Here is an 18,050-nt window from a genome sequence, read left to right on the forward strand (position 1 = left end):
GTTTAGCATTCTACTGTGAGATGCAAGAGTGGGATTGATGCTGGAACCTCCTCATTTGGGGTAATATGTAGTCATGGTTGCATACAAGAATAAAAAAACTACAAACCACATTAACAGAATATGGCTTTTCAATAAAATTTTCATATTTTGTCTAATAATTTTTCAAATGTTGACAGATATTTATACTGTTTGGGCTAAATGTATGCTAATTATATGATATCTAGAGGAGAATCATTTATAAGTACTTATAGTCTCAATAGTACAGAAACAACAACAAGAAGAGAAAAAAAACCCACATAGATACAGAGGAATCCATAAAAGAACTGCAATTATGAAAATATTGTAAAATGCCCTATATTGCAAAGCCTATGATATAATGATTGATAATATTACTATTTGTACTCATTTACATAATTTAAACCAAGTGTTAATGGAAATCATAGCATCAATATTTAGATTGAGTAGGTTGTAGAGGTGACATAGTGGTTTCATTTAGATTAGTATTCCCAATGTGGTGGGATTAGGTTTCCTTAACTATTTCAGTGTCTGATTAAAATAGTTAACAACATGACTTGCCATTTTTTTTAAAAGCTTTTTTGAGGAAGCAATATTGCATACTTACATCCAACTGATACTGAAATGTTCCTGTCAACCTTATGAGCTATCTTAAGTCAGATTTGCAACTTTCCCAACAGCCAGTTGAAAAAGTCAGGCATCTGGCAATACTGATAGGAAACCAGGATAGCCGAACAGACAGCTAGAGCAGGATGACCTCCTACTTTGTAGGCTTGTCAGTTATCTGTAGCCACTACCATTTCATTACCACGGTAATGGTGGTGCAAAACTATATTTACTTCTCAGAGTCTTTCATGTTCAAAGTCTGAAGTCTGTGCCAGTTTTCTAATGTCAAGGTACTAGGACAGCCATGATTCTTCTAGAAACTTTGGGAGATAATTATTCGTTAGCTCTTCTAGCTTCTGGTAGCTTTTGGCATCCCTTAGTTTGTAGCCAAATCATTATTGTCCTTGAGACCAGCCCCATCTTCAAATCTGTGTTTCATCTTTATGTTGTCTTCTTGTCTGTAGGCCAGTCTCATATTTCCTTCTAGCCTTCCTTTAAAGTCTCCTGGGATTGGATGCAAGGGTGCCTTGTTAATTCAGGACAATCTCTTCATCTGGCAATTAATTTTTGAATTTTTATTAGATATTTTCTTTAATTTACATTTCAAATGTTGTCCCCTTTCCTAGCTTCCCCTCTGAAAACCCCCTATCCTATCCCTCCACCCTGTTTCTAGGAGGGTACTCTCCTACCCACCCACCCACTCCAGCTTCCCCTTCCTGGTATACCCCTATACTGGGGCATTGAACATCTGACAATTATTAATTTACATTATTAATTCAATCACATTTTCCCAGCTTTTGTAACAGCCACAGGTTCCAGGGATTAGAACATGTGAAGCTTTTGTTTTAGCTTCCCAATACACTTGGGTTTAGTTGAATTTCTGCCTCTCTCTCTGTCTCTGTCTCTGTCTCTGTCTCTCTCTCTCTCTCTCCCTCTCTCTCCCTCTCTCTCTCTCTCTCTCTCTCTCTCTCTCTCTCTGTGTGCACGAGAGTGTGTGTTTTGTATGAGTATGTGTATACATGTTTGTACACATGTGTGTGCATGAGTATATGTGTGCATGTTTGTGTGTGTATACTCATGCATGAGTGTGTGTGTTTGTGTGTTTGTGTACATGTGTGTTTCTGTGTGTGTGTATGAATGCATGATCATGTAACTATGTGAATATAACACACAGCTGTTACATTTCTTTTATAGAAAATCTGACTTTGTTCTCCAATCTGGTCCTGAATTCTTGGCTTCAATTTTCCTGTCTCATTCTCCTGAGTAGCAGGGAGGACAAGAATGACCACTCTGTCTGGCATAGGCAGTCAATCAAGCTAGTTCTAGGAATGAAACATTGTGAGTCTGGCATAAGGAATGACCTCAAACAAATTAAATGAAGCTCCTTTCAGAGTGTCTCCTCATCTCTGTACTGAATTGTTTCTCAAACTGTAATGAACTTTCTGCTGAGCTGTCTTACACTGTTGCTCCAGCAATCACTGGGTTTCCACAATCTCCTAGTCAATTTCTCTACAGTGACAAGTCCCAAGGATTTGCCTTGATGTCCTTCTTTTATTATTTCATTCGATGAACATGGAGGGAAAGGGCTCTGGGCTTTGGGAGTTGGAGTTGTTCCTGAAGAAAGTGAAAGAAGAGCATATCATAGATTTTGAAAATGATTGAAAACTAAGACTGAAGATAACAAAGCAATCCTAAAGTCTCTAAGCAAGCATTCACTGAATCCTTAACGTGTGTGTGTGGGTGGGTGGGGAGGGGGTGTCTTTAGTTATCGAGTATTGTCTTCAAGACTGAGAATGTTTCCCTTGAAGCTGAACAGGGAAGGGGAAACATTTAGTAAGAATTGGTAATTTCCTGAATTGTTGAACATCTATAGACTTGTAACCTGTTCGAGGCTGTTACTGCTTTGATGCACCTGCCTTTTAGCCTTTCTTATTCCTGTTACTTTTGCAGGCATTCAAGTGGACTGGCACCATGAGAAATCTGAGCAGATGCCACGTGGAGGAGTTTGTCTTGGTGGGGTTTCCTACCTCTCGACCCTTCCAGGCACTCCTCTTTGTTTTCTTTTTTGCAATTTATCTGTTGACGTTACTGGAAAATGTACTCATTGTTTCGACAATCTGGCTCACCCCAAGCCTCCATCGCCCCATGTACTTTTTCCTCGGCCATCTCTCCTTCCTGGAACTATGGTACATCAATGTTACTATTCCCAGACTCTTGGGAGCCTTTCTTACCCAGGACAGTAGAGTCTCTTATGGAGGCTGCATGACCCAGCTCTACTTCTTTATTGCCTTAGCCTGCACTGAGTGTGTCCTGTTGGCAGTTATGGCCTATGATCGCTACCTGGCTATCTGTGAACCCCTTCGTTACCCTAGTCTCATGCCTCCCAGACTGGCCACTCGCCTTGCAGCCGCCTCTTGGGGTAGCGGGTTCTTCAGTTCCATGATGAAGCTGCTTTTCATTTCCAGGTTATCCTACTGTGGGCCCAATATCATCAACCACTTTTTCTGTGATATTTCTCCACTGCTCAACCTCACTTGTTCAGACAAGGAACAGGCCGAGTTAGTAGACTTCCTGCTGGCGCTGGTCATGATTCTGTTGCCTCTAGTGGCTGTGGTTTCCTCATATGCCGCCATCATTGTAGCCATCCTGAGGATCCCTACAGCCCAGGGACGCCACAAAGCCTTCTCCACCTGCACCTCCCACCTGGCAGTGGTGGTCATCTACTACTCGTCCACTCTCTTCACCTATGCACGACCCCGAGCCATGTACACCTTCAACTACAACAAGATCATCTCTGTGCTCTACACTGTCATTGTCCCATTCCTCAATCCAGCCATCTACTGCTTGAGAAACAAGGAGGTGAAGGATGCCTTCAGAAAGACCGTGCTGGGAAGATGCCACCATCCTAGGGAAGGTCCAGATTGATGTGTGGCAGATCCCCGCAGAGAGGAAAAGAATTCGTACTAAGGATTTGATTATCAATCACAGAATGGTCTTAGAGGGAATGTCAATTAGCCAACATTTCAAATACTGCCTGCAAACCTCTTAATACATACCAAAACTAAAATAAAAAAAACATTGATTGTGTATAGACATTTGCACACTAAGGTTGGATTAGAAACACAAGAATTCGTTGTGGTGGAAGGCTTCCAGTGAAGATTCCCTAAGGCCATGGCTTTTCACTTTGGGGGTTTGGTTTCCTCCTGTTTTGTCCTACTTGTTTTCTGTTTGCTTTGATTTTACCTTGAAAGGTTCCATGGAGAAAGGCATTGAAAAGAGAATGATTTTATGGTGGGTATGGAGGAAATAAGGATATAGCAGGAGTTGGGGAGGGAAAAACCATGACCAGAAATATTGTGTGAAACATTTTTAATAAAAAATTATTTAAATACTGAAGATTCCTTAAAATATGTGAAGAATCTGAACAGGTATGTGTGTCATAAGCCTACCATGATTAATTTCAAGACTGCCTAAGAATAATTGTTTCACAACCAGTTTGAGATTCTTTGCTTTATATAGAGCTTATTATTTTATGTCTAAAAATCTGAAATAACAAGATCTTCAAAGATCCATATTCTCAAATTCTACTTCCATTAAAAAGTATAAAAGTATATATTATATATAACCTAAGATTAAATTTCATGGACTCTTATAGACTTAATTTTTACAGCTCTCAAAACCGTTAACAGTCAAGATACTGGTATTCAGTCACACATACATGAAGATGGCCAAATACCTTGAGTTTTCTTCTCTTGAACCTCAGGAGGATATTAAGTTGGTTGGCTTAGTGGATATTGATTAAGTAGTCAACAAAATGTGTTAGAAAGCTTTTAATCAAGGCCACTGTCATAGTCGAGGTTTCTATTCCTGCACAAACATCATGACCAAGAAGCAAATTACAGAGGAAAGGGTTTATTCAGCTTTCATATCCACATTGCTGTTCATCACTACAGGAAGTCAGGACTGGAACTCAAGCAGGTCAGAAAGCAGGAGCTGATGCAGAGGCCATGGAGGGATGTTCTTTACTGGCTTGCCTCCCCTGGCTTGCTTGCGTCCCTTGGCTTGCTCAGCTTGCTTTCTTATAGAACCCAAGACTACCAGCTCAGGAATGGTCCCACCCAAAAGGGGCCCTTCCCACTTGATTACTAATTGAGAAAATGCCCCACAGCTGGATCACATGGAGGCACTTCCCCAACTGAAGCTCCTTTCTCTGTGATAATTCCAGCCTGTATCAAGTTGACACACAAAACCAGCCAGTACAGCCACCTATTACTGCCTGGACCACAATATTTATCAAATACTTGTAATTTTACCCGTAGTCAAAGAATGAGAAGAGAAAACAATATAAAACAAGAAAATGGCTGAGATCCAGAGACTAGCTAAAGACTTGTCTGTTCTGAATGGGATGTCTTACCTTTGCCCCCTTAAGTGTACATATTCTACCAAATTGTTTTGAGGTTTGGGAAGCTGTTTGAATTTTTTAGACACGATGTCACCTCCATCTGCTTTATACATTTGTTTACTCAAACTTTTTTGCACATTGAACCAAATCAATAGAGCACACAAAAGAATAAAATAAACATGAAATTGAACACATCCCAATACACACAGATTGTCTCTATACATTTTCCTATACTAAGCCAGGCTGTATGTGCTGAGATAGGAGTAAGGATTGACATTGAGCAAATAAATAAATAAATAAAACAATAAATAAACAAGCAAACAAAAAACACTATGGATAATCTATGAAATCAGCAAAAACTATTCTGACCTACATAGCAGAATTGAAAGTAGCCTTAAACTCTTCTCTCCATGTGACTCAGTTTCCATTGCAGTCCTTGTTACAGAGTTACTGAAAGCATGGAGTTTATGGTGAAAATTCCAAACCCTAGAAACAACAAATACCAGGTGTATCCTAGAGTTGCTACTTAGGAATCATACAATCATAGGCAAGGAAATTTAAATCCTTATTCAAAATTTTTCTCCTTCATCATGAAAATAACACCAACTATCTTATGAGCTTGTGTCAGGAGCCATAATGGGAGAAGCTAGTAACTACCAGGTAATTATCCTAAAATGGACTGCTTTGGATTATTATATAATCTGCAACAGCTGTGTCCTTATTAAGCAAAGCTGTAAGGGATTCATTGAAGGAAATATTGCTGTTATTGATATACTTTTCCTGTTATTATTAAACATATATAACAATCACTAAGTAATAACACATCTCTTTGGACAGATCTCTGCAGATTCACGAAGATGTACTATCTTGCAGTGTTGCTATATAGACGACTTAAGTTTTAATGATGATCCTATAAGAATTCCAAAAATTATATCTGTGATTATTAAGCTCTTTTATAGTGGGACTTCTATTAGGTCCTATTCTGATAGTCAAAACTGCAATGAGAACTCTGCCAGTCTCCCATGTGTCACCAGTTAATTGCTTTTAGATGGTAACCAGACTTTCTCCTACTCAGAGAACATTCCAAGAGGTTATAAAACAATTAACTGAAGGTCATAAAAAGGGAACTAATGATTTATAATTGGTGCTAGGACAGAAGATAAAATATTGACTGGGTTTATCTATATAAAACTTCACTAATAACTTAATTATGGTTTTAAACCTTCAGTGAACCTATGGAGCTGAGACAGGTGATGGATGTTTAGCTAGATAATTACTCCTAAAGGATATGAATGTAAACATTCTGTTGTAAACTTCTATTTCAATTTATGATTTGATTTTGTGTGTGAACTATTGATGAACTTGTTAACATGTGATCATGTATTCTGAAAGATGTTTAAGGGCTGAGGACAAAGAGAGGAGTCAGAACAGAGGGTCTGAGGTGAAAGGAACTGAGCTGAGAAAAACTGAACTGTGAGAGGGAACTGAGCTGAGAAGTTTTTAGACAGTACACATTTTAGACAGAACTAAACTCAGGAAAAACTTAGGAGTATAGGCATAGCTTTCGGAGAAAAGGCATCAAGAATAAGAGCATTGTTGTGACGTCAAAGCAGGAGAGAAGAAAATTAGGAGAACACAGAGTGGAATAACTTAGAAACTATAGGTAACAAAATACGAGAGAGAAATGTGCAGAACGCAGAGGGAAAGAGGAAAAAAGAAGACTCTGTAGAAAGCAGATGAAGTAGGCAGGCTTCTTCTTATCATGGGACACAACAGATCCCATGGTAAGGACAAGGTAGGCTTTGTCTTACTAAAAGAAACGAAGCTTTTTACTTACAAGCATGGGTTTAATTCATTTAGCATTAAAAGGGTAGAGGCCTTTTCTTTGTCAGTGCAATAAAGATTGGAGCTCATTTTTCATCCAGAATGAGTGAGTTCTTTCTACACCAGTGCTTGGTATTTTGCTCCATATGCATATGTGAGTATGGATGTGTGTGTAAGTATGTAATTGTGAGAATGTATGCATGTGTGTGTGTAAGCATATAATTGTGAGAATGCATGCATGTGTGTGTGTAAGCATATAATTGTGAGAATGCATGCAAGTTTGGCCCAACTGGGTTTGAATAGAAATTTATAAATAAGTATGCATGACTCTGTATATGAACTTATGTAAGATTATGCATATTCACTTATGTAAAAGTTTTTCTTTCTGCAAGTGTTATTCTCTTCTCCTGGTTCAATAGAAGTTTATTGCCCCAAACTTCCCCATAGCCCAACAAGAAAGAGGCATCTGGGCAATAGGGAAAAGGCTCTAGCAATTAATCCTTTACTTAATCGGCTGTTTTAGGATGAGGTGCTAAGTGCCTGAGACTGCAGTCTCTGGCCTTAGAGGAACACAGAAGGCAGGTCAGCTACAATAGCATAGTAACTTAGACTTATATGAGTAAACTTTTATTACACAGCAACCCTAAATATCTCATAAGACAAAGTCTCACCCCTGAATTTTGTAAGACCAAGTCTTACCCTCTGCCAACACTCCACTGACTCAAGAACTGAAAAGAAAGAAGAACCCTACATCAGGGCTGGTCCCTGACAAGCTTGTGGATACTAAATAAATGTGGTGTGTCTAAGTAAGGGATTTTTTAAAAAAAAAATTCTTCTCCTCTGTGAAGAGATTTATTTATAGATACTGGGGATTAATTTCCTACCCGTTATGGCTCAGAAAGCTGATAAATGTTGCTAGGTAATATTGCCTGATACAGATCAGTAATTGACCTCCAGCTGGGTAAAATAAGAAAGAAAGAAAGAAAGAAAGAAAGAAAGAAAGAAAGAAAGAAAGAAAGAGAGAGAGAAAGAAATCCTACCTTCAATTACGTTCTCTTGCCCTGTCATTTCCACTGAAGTCTAGAAGCTCTGCATACACACGGATCTGTTCTTTAGCACTGTTGGCTCTTATGGAGTTGAAGTCAAAGTGGACGCTACACTCCTTTGTACCAACCTTATATTATTGTAATTAAGATTTTGAGCAGCAGTTTTGCCTGCTGCCAGCTTTTAATTGGTCTTTCCCTCTAAGACAGACTGCTATTACCGCTATGTTGAGTTGTTTGGTTTCCTAATCTGTATGTTTCTCCAAGCTCCTTTGATGCCAAGCACAGAGTTCAGTCATGTGTTGCAGATACTAAGAAAATCTGGAGTATAACAGAACTAATTAACAGTAAGCATTCATTAAATGCTAAAGATTCATTCTTATCATCATCTTATTGTTAATACCAGTCTAAGCTTTCTAAAGGTATCCCTCTCTGGTGAACTGAGTACTAAACTCACTCAATATTAGGGAGCTGTATGTTTCTAAGACACACATGGAAAGCAAAGATCCAGGAATCCTTGGAATTATTTGCAAAGGCAGTAAGCTGAATAATAAATTGAACATTTCTAATTATAGACTACAAAATGATGCCAAGGTGTCATTGGGTTGAGTAAATGAAGTTTCTTCTCTCTTTTTTTCTTTTATTAAAAATAGATTTTGGTTTTTGCTTTCCTCTACTACCCCCAGTTCCTCCCTGCTTCCCCTCCAGTCTAAATCCACACCCTTTCTCTCTCTCATTAGGAAATAGACAGAAATCTAAGAGATAATGATTAATAAGATATAACCAAAGTGCATCAGAATAGGACACAATACACAAGGATGAGAAAACAGGATCCACTCTTCTTTTTTTTTAATTTTGCTTTTTTATTGAATATTTTCTTTATTTACATTTCAAATGTTATCCCCTTTCCCTAATTCCCCTCCCCCAGAAATCCCCTCACCCATCTTCCCTCTCCCTGCTTCTATAAGGGTGTTCCTCCACCCACCCACCCACCTCCCCACCCTCAATTCCCCTACACTGGGGCATCTATTGATCCTTCATAGGACCAAGGACCTCTCCTCGGAGGACGTCTGGTTGGTTGATATTGTTGTTTTTCCTATGGGGTTGCAAACCCCTTCAAATCCTTCAGTCCTTTCTCTAATTCCTCTGTTAAGGCCTTTCCTTCAGTCTCTGCTCTACACTTTATCTCCATATTGGCTCCTGTGAGAATTTTGTTCTCCTTCTATGAAGAAATAAAGCACCCACACTTTGGTCTTCCTTCTTCTTGAGCTACATATGGTCTGTGAACTGTATCTCAGATATTCTGAGCTTTTGGGCTAATATTCACTTATCATACCATATGTGTTGTTTTGCGATTGGGTAACCTCACTCAGGATGATATTTTCTAGTTCTATCTAGTACTATCTATCGTGAATTCATGGTTTTTAATAGCTGAGTAGTATTCCACTGTGTAAATGTACCGCATTTTCTGTATTTATTCTTCTGTTGAAGGACATCTGGGTTCTTTCCAGCTCCTAGCTATTATAAATAAGGCTGCTATGAACATAGTGGAGCATGTGTGCTTATTACATATTGGAGCATCTTCTGGGTATATGCCCAGGAGTGATATAGCTGGGTCCTCAGGTAGTATTATGTCCAATTTTCTGAGGAACCACCAAACTGATTTCCAGGGTGGTTGTACCAGCTTGTAATCCCATCAGCAATGGAGGAGTGTCCCTCTTTCTCCACATCTTTGCCAGCATCTGCTGTCACATGAGTTTTTTATTTTAGCCATTCTGACTGGTGTGAGGTGGAATCTCAGGGTTGTTTTGATTTGCATTTCCCTGATGACTAAGAATGTTGAACATTCGTTTAGGTGCTTCTGGGCCATTTGATATTCCTCAGTTGAAAATTCGTTGTTTAGCTCTTTACCCCATTTTTAATAGGGTTATTTGATTCCCAGGAGTCTAACTTCTTGAGTCAAGTCTCTGAAGAAAGAAATTGAAGAAGATCTCAGAAGATGGAAAGATCTCCCATGCTCATGGATTGGCAGGATTAATATAGTAAAAAATGTCCATCTTGCCAAAAGCAATCTACAGATTCCATGCAATCCCCATAAAAATTCCAAATCAATTCTTAATAGAGTTAGAAAGAACAATTCGCAAATTCATTTGAAATAACAAAAAACCCAGGATAATGAAAACTATTCTCAACAATAAAAGAACTTCTGGGGGAATCACCATCCCCGACTTCAAGCAGTATTACAAAGCAATAGTGATAAAAAAAAATTTTTTTAAGCATGGTATTGGTACAGAAACAGGCAGAAAGATCAATGGAATAGAATTGAAGACCCAGAAATTAACCCTCACACATATGGTCACTTGATATTTGACAAAGGAACTAAAACCATCCACTGGAAATAAAGACAGCATATTTAACAAATGGTGCTGGTTCAACTGGTGGTCAGCATGTAGAAAAATGCAAATTGACCCACTCTTATCTCCTTGTACAAAACTCAAGTTCAAGTGGATCATGGACCTCCACATAAAACCAGAAACACTGAAACTTATAGAGGAGAAAGTGGGAAGAGCCTCAAACACATGGACACAGGGGAAATTTTCCTGGACAGAACACCAATGGCTTATGCTCTAAGATCAAGAATGGACAAATGCGGCCTCATACAATTGCAAAGCTTCTGTAAGGCAAAGAACACTGTCAATAGGACAAAAAGGTAACCAACAGATTGGGAAAAGGTATATACCAATCCTACATCTGATAGAGGGTTAATATCCAATATATACAAAGAATTTCTTTTTTTTAAATTATATGTTTTCTTTATTTACATTTCAAATGTTATCCTGTTTCCTGGTTTCCTGTCTGAAAAACCCCATATTCCATCCCCCCTCCTCCTGCTCACCAAGCCACCCACTCCCACTTTCCTGTCCTGGCATTCCCCTACACTGGTACATCGAACCCTCACAGGACCAAGGGTCTCTTCTCTCACTGATGTCCAACAATACCATCCTCTGCTATATATGCAGCGGAGCCATGGGTCCCTCCATATGTACTCTCTGATTGGTGATTTAGTCCCTGGAAGCTCTGGGGGTACTGGTTGGTACATATTGTTGTTCCTCCTATGGGGCTGGAAACCCTTACAGGTCCTTTGGTCCTTTCTCTAACTCTTCCTTTGGGGGAGCCACTCTTCTGATGCATCCAAAGAAATACATCTTAGCATCAAGGATAGACATCACCTCTGGGTAAAAGAATAGAAAAAATATATTCCAAACAACTGGACTTGGGCAAGCCAATGTAGCCATTTTAATATCTGAGAAAACAGACTTCAAACCAAAACTAATCAGGGAAAGACTGTCCATACTCATCAAAGAAAATATCCACCAAGAGGACATTGCAATTCTTAAGGTCTATGTACCAAACACAAGGACACATAAGTTCACACAATGCTAGACCTCTAAGAAGTTTCTCCTCTTAAAAGGGATAAGAATGTTAGAATATCAAGCATAAAACATTCTTTCCTTAGCCATTTTAGCCTCATTTCCATACTTGATACTCCTGTAGAGGTATGGTTTCACTGTACATGAAAATGAGCCAGACAATGCCATCTGATATGAAAACTGCTCTTCCCTTTTGACATTCATTCCCATTATCCAGTGAGAATATTCTTGCATTGTTTTATGCCAAGTGTGGAAGGTTTTGACATATACTAATTGATGTTGATGGGTTTCTTTCATATTTGTCTCAAAATATTCTGTTATTTTTTCCCAGTGTGCATTTAACTCAAGTGTAGTATCCAAGGGGCTTGCTATTAATTCATTACCAATTGATGAAAGAAATGTGGAACTGGAAAGATGGTTTGGCAGTTAAGGATACTTGGAGTTCTTGGAGAGGACCCAAGTTTAATTCCCAGAACCCACACAGGTGGCTCACACTTGTCTATAACTCCAGCTTCAGAACATCAAGAAGCCCTCTTCTGAATCCATTTTGTTTGAGAAAAGGTCTCATGTATCCCTGTTTGGCCTCAAATTCATTGTGTAATGAATGGTGACCTTGAACACCTGATCCAACTGTCTCTGCCTCCTGAGCATTCAGACTGTAGGTGTGTACCATCATACCTGTTTTATGTGGGAGTAGGGCCTGAATCTAGGGGATTCACACAATGCTAGGCCAGCACTACACAGAGTTCCATCCCTATCCTGAGATCTCTTCTTGAGAAGATGAGGCTAGCACAGAGCAGTGGTGTTTGTTTGTTTGTTTGTTTGTTTGTTTGTTTGTTTTTCACCTTCTGAGTTTAGATTTGATGCCCAGAACCACTACAGCTATCATCAAAGAAATAATCATGAGGATTAAATTAAGAGACTGCGGTTGACAATGTGGTTATAATTCTAGAGACATATATTAAATTATAATAATCTTATAATGTACAATTTAATGGTGATAAATTGGAATGTGTAATTATTTAATTATAGTTAATCCAATTGTCAACACATTCTAAGCGCCTTGTGTGATTCATTAATGTTCACCTTTTTGTCATTTTCAATATCATTCTGTACTTTTTAACCAATATACCTATTCTATTGATCACTTGTCAAAACAACTCTTAAACTATGGTTAGAGAATGTGCTTGATCATTTTAATTTCTCTATTAAACTGCTTTACATTTGGTTTCTATTCTTATAGACTGATAAAATAATTTTTAATTTTAATGTTTTTAATAACATTTGTGTTGATTTGAGATTTTTTGAGTAATATATTCGGATTTTATTCCTCCCGTGGATCAGTAAGATAGAGCACCACCAAAGAACCAGTGGTGAGCTTGAAGACCACTGAAAGAGGAAGAACATAGCATCTTGTCTCGGGAGGGCTGAGTTTCCTTTGGGGAGTTTTTATGGCAATAGTAAATATAGGTGCATAACTGCTAGTTGCTCCTAGACATGTGAGCCATTACCTTTTAATCTGGGACTGTTGCTAATAATTTTAAATGAATTACTATTTTTTAAAATAAAGTTTCGCTTTATATTTGAGTGGATCATCCTCTCCTGACTGCCCCCACTTCTTTCTTATCTCCAGAGAAGTGTAGCCTCCTCCATTGGTTGAGACCCTTCATTGTGGGTGCCATGTTCCTGCTCATGTTCTGCTGTGACTATGGCTCTTAGACTAGGTACCCTTGAGTCTATAGGCGCTATAGGTATATAAACCTATAAAACACCACATGGATCTGAAAACACTTCCAAACTCATACCAGAGACTTCCTGAAACTATCTTGAAATGAAAAGACAAAATACAAACATGTTCTCATGATTTCTTTTGTAAATACATATTTCATCTGAATGTGATATATGTGTCTGTGTGTGTATATATATATGTATATATATATATATATTTATATATATAATGTATATTCAAGACTAATGCATAAGAAACATCCATGTATAGAGGTAACAATTGTAAGTATGGTATCTGAGTGTTGAATTTTGAAAATCTGCATATGCTCATATATCAAAATCCCCAAGTAAGGATGAATGCATGTCACACTTTTCTAAATAGCTCACAGTATAATCATCTGTCCTTGGAAGAGCTTATTATTTTTAAGTCTGTTTACAGAAACAGAATCACACACACACACACAATTTTACTTCCACCTTCTTTATCCCTGGAGTCTGATTGGAAAGACAAAGCCATGAACTTCCACTCTAAGGTCCCTCCTGTGACCTGAGGTCTCACTTAGGTTCTTCCCTATGATTCCCCCAGGATGTCCTTGAGCTCTGGAAAGGCCAAATACTTGTCTTAAGACTGTGTCTCTGGAGAGGTCCCCCGTGGGTAGGAGGGAGCTGGTTTCTGCTCATCTGGTATCATGGAGAAAGCAAGGGGATGCACAAATAGCTCCATTTGGTCGGTGCCTGCTTCCAGCTCATAAATAAACAGCCTTGGGCAGCTATCTAGGCTGTGAGCAATGTCTTCCTTCCTGTCTACATGATTTCTTCTCATTTCTCAGAACAGTCTGGAGATCCTTAAGACATAGGAAAAGAGTTACATCACCAGAAAAACGGTCAGTTGGAAAAAAAAAAAAAGAAAAGAAACTTGTGTTCTCAAAAGGAGAATTTGTTCAGATTTTAGTTGTTTTCTTGAGGAAAAGCAGGGGATAATTGAAGATCATTTTTCTTAAATTGAGACTTGATCAGGATTTTTATCTCATTTATTTTAAAGATAGTTTATCTTGTTTGAGCCTTTGATGAGCAGTGTTACAACATGTTAAGGAGGAAATGTCACATATATACACAGCAATTAAAGAGAGAGCTCTTTAGCAGCTGTGTCAAGCCTTAGGAAAAATCCGAGGGACAAGGAGCTGTTGGGTGGCATTAAATCTTCTGTTGTTTCAAATTTTTCCTATGAAAAACCACTGTAGGTAAAATGGGCACAAGGCTCTGCCAACTACCGTGTCACCAATCCTACTAAAATCCATGTGTTGTATCATCTAAACCCACTGACTTGCAAAGTCAGAATCCTGGTCTGTAGATGTGCAAGCCTCCCTTCTTCAGAAGGAGGGGGGAGAATAGCACGTGACAGCACCAGGGTGAATACATGTATGAAGACTACTAGAGGTGTGAGTATATGTGCATGCTTTTTATTTTAAGTAAGGGCAGCAGCTATCAAGTAAGAGGCCAGCTACTGCACTTCTTAGAAAACGATTATTTAACTGTTATTTATAGTACTGGAGAGGTAGAAGGAAAGTCTGCCTTTCCTCTGTATCGATTGTTTGTTCAAAAATGCATCATGTAGTCACATTTATATTCAACTGGAAACCCTAGAATATGCTACAGATTAATGGGGTTCAAAATAAGATGACGAGATTCTAGCCTCTTTCCTCTGTAGGGAAAATAATTATTGCAAACAAATCCTGTAGTGTTGAAAAGTTACAAAGGCTAGAGTGGATTAGGGGTGTATGCATATCCCCCCTACAGTTTTGAAACCTAATTCAGTAAAAACTGAGCTAATCAGGTGAGATCACTATATGACAGGTAATTATTCTGCCCTGAATCAAAATTATGTACTAAAGCCCTGAACCAGAATTGTTGCTAAGAATTCTGTGAAAGGGGAGATGCATTGGAATTGTATCCCCTAACACTGATTTGGAAGCAAGGGGGTGTTTTTCTTCCATTTAAAAATGTCTGGCCATCTAATACTCAAGACATATAGTCTACCTCAGATTAGCATACATTACTCTTACTTTCCTATGGGACCTGGTGAAAAACTAGACTGAGCATAGATTATCTGTCACATCTCTCACTAGTTGTCCCCACTGTAGAGATTTTCTTATCTACAATTTCACTAATCCATCCTCACAGAGCTCATGTGGAAATTTTTAACATAAATGCTATCTCAAGAATTTTGCCCAAATAAAATTTCTTGTCTGGCCATCATTTGCTCACGAACAACAAAGCAGATCTCTTTCTAAGGGCATTATCATCCTGGTTTTCTTGTTAATTACCTGTAGAGGCAGACCATTGCCACCCCTCTTCTGGGAAATCAGAGGCAGAGCCTCTCCTCTTCACTGGTGGAAGGCTCAAGGGCAGGTATTACTCCTCACCCTGTCTTCAGGATAAAATCAAGCCTTAATCCCTACAAGTGCTTTTTTTGAAGCATTCTGGTCTTACTCTCATGAAATGGCTTAGGGATCATTGCAAGAATGATCACAGACAAAAAAACCCAAGACCTTAATTATATTTAGAAATTGGACGGAGTTAATATGCTGACCAGACATGGTGGGGCATTTGAATGTTAGATACGCATGGTTCTGATTTCAGGAAGCAAACCGGTGCTTTGATGAAAGAATAACAACATCCTATGCAACCCCAGGACACAAATCATGGACTCAAAAATGTGAAATTTCTGTGTCCTGAAGAGAAAGGCTATGACCTCCAACCACAGACTCTTTCTTAATTGGTCATATTGTTTTAGGTACTGAAACTTCCATCCCTTGTAGGATGGATAGAAACATTGGTCAGTGCCTTGTTATTCATAAATATGTAAGAGTTTTAAATCTTTTAAACTATCTGGTTCCCTGCAGTCCCCAAATTCATGTACCTAATATTTAACATTCCCCTTTACTTCTTTAGCTATGTGTGTCTCTCTGTGCATGCATGCTCACACCTACACACACACACACACACACATTTATAGGTATACAATAGACATAAAGCAAAAAAAATTGTGCAACACATTTTTAAAATTCTGTTGAAATAAAACAGTAAGTTAAGGTGATTTGCCCATAGAACTGACATTGTGTTGTATAATTGATTTAATTTAATTAAATATGTAAGATAACCAAGATTGAAGATTACTAGGGACTGGTATATAATCATTAACAATTGGCTACTCTGGCAACATATAGCCATTTAACTTTAGAGAAAACACTAACATCTTAAATCATCTTAAATCGTCTTATCTGTTAGAAAGAAAAATCCTAAAGATAAATACCATTGATTTATGATATTATTATTTGGGAATTTCCTCTAGCTCTTGATTCTCATTTCAGGCCTTTAATTTAATTACTTCTTAAATTTTTTATCTCATATAGAGCTATATGAAAACTAAAGATAGAATTTAAGGTTCAGTCTCAAAACATAGAAAGACAATGAGATGGTCATAAACACCCAAGACGACAGCACTCCTGAGGCTAAGGCAGGAGCCTGAGGTGTTCTCTCTCTCTCTCTCTCTCTCTCTCTCTCTCTCTCTCTCTCTCTCTCTCTCTCTCTCTCTCTCTCTCTCCCTCCCTCTCTCTGTCTCTCTCATACACACACATCATATATGTTTGTATGTGTCCCACTTAATATCATTTATCCTCACATATACATATACTAAAGCAATTGTATATTGATTATTTAATCTCAATTCTGTCACTGAGGATAGTAAGCTACTAGCAGTGTCATCATGAGATAAATATTGAACATTCTCTAGATCAATTGGGGAGCATGACACATATTCCTGCTAAGTCCCTGACTGCAGAGTTCTCTGGGAATGGCATCAGTGTGCTTTCAGATACACAGAGTGAGGCAGCTCTCAGCAGTGGTGATGCTTTCATGCATTGGACACAACCTCCCCAGGACTTGGTTGCTGTAGAACACCTTCTGGAGGCAAGGCTACTCAGTAAGAAAGTCACAGTGTCTCTCTCTCTCTCTCTAGTCTCAGAAACTGGTAGGATGTGATTCAAACAAGCCAGCCCTGGAGATTAGAAGCCTCAACTCCTTAGTATGTTTACATTGTGAGCACCTTTGATAAAACATTCTCTCAGTTCATGTATTCATTTTCTTGCTGATCAAAATACAATTATATATATTCCAATGTTATAGTTTAATTCCATAGTTTATACCTCTATTTACTATGATAGGTTAGAGTTTCGATGCAACCATATTGCACTTCTAATTATTAATTTTACTCAATGACCAAAGATCTCAGAGCTAAGACTCACGGTATAAGGAAGAAATGGTTCAGACAGACGTTCTGATATACTGCCTGATACTCTCTTCTGTTTATTTTTCCATGTGTCTTATGTTAATTTATCTCTGGTTCTAAACACTTGTCTGGACATCTTTATTTCTGTTGGGTATCAAAGAGGAAGGAATGAGGGTGACATGATTTCAATGAAAACATTTCCTTTGTGCTCTCTGTTATTCTTCAAATCAAATGAAATGCTTTTATTTCCACCCTCTTCTATCCTCATACAACCTTTGAGATACATATCCAAAGAATGACTGTGTTCACTGTGAAGTTCCTGAAAGGTTGGATGATATCCTAGAGCCAGCTTAGAACTGTATTGTCTCTTGTGATTCTTTAGAGGCAATGGGAAATGCCTGCAGAATAACACATGTTCTTTTCCCCTTTTACTATTATTATTAGTTAATCTTTTTTTTTTCACTCTAGTCGCTATCCTCCTCTGATCTACCCTCCAACTGTTCCTCATCCCATTCCTCCTCCCCTGTCTCCAAGAGGATGTCCCCACCACCCCTCACACCTCCACCTCACCGTACCTCCCACTCCATGGGGCCTCACATCTCTTGAGGGTTAGATGTGTCTTCTATCACTGAGGCACTGATCCAGCAGTCCTTGGCTATATATGTATCAGGAACCTCATATACATATAGGGACCAGCTAGTGCATGCTGCCTG

The 18,050-nt window shown here is 38.5% G+C and overlaps 1 protein-coding gene across 1 annotated transcript; it reads left to right on the forward strand.

The window, feature by feature from the left end:
• The first annotated feature begins 2,592 nt into the window (after positions 1 to 2,592).
• Positions 2,593 to 3,546, forward strand: Or6p1 (olfactory receptor family 6 subfamily P member 1). The gene has a single exon (XM_021173423.2). It carries the CDS (start codon positions 2,593 to 2,595, stop codon positions 3,544 to 3,546), a length of 954 nt encoding a protein of 317 aa, XP_021029082.1.
• Positions 3,547 to 18,050: the final 14,504 nt, after the last annotated feature.

Source organism: Mus caroli, unplaced genomic scaffold (assembly GCF_978045245.1).
Source record: "Mus caroli unplaced genomic scaffold, Mus_caroli_1 scaffold_1, whole genome shotgun sequence".
Taxonomy (NCBI): Eukaryota; Metazoa; Chordata; class Mammalia; order Rodentia; family Muridae; genus Mus; species Mus caroli.

Bases quoted from the DNA above. Each gene is read 5' to 3' on its own strand.
- Or6p1 (XM_021173423.2), top strand. From the start codon at position 2,593: ATGAGAAATCTGAGCAGATGCCACGTGGAGGAGTTTGTCTTGGTGGGG.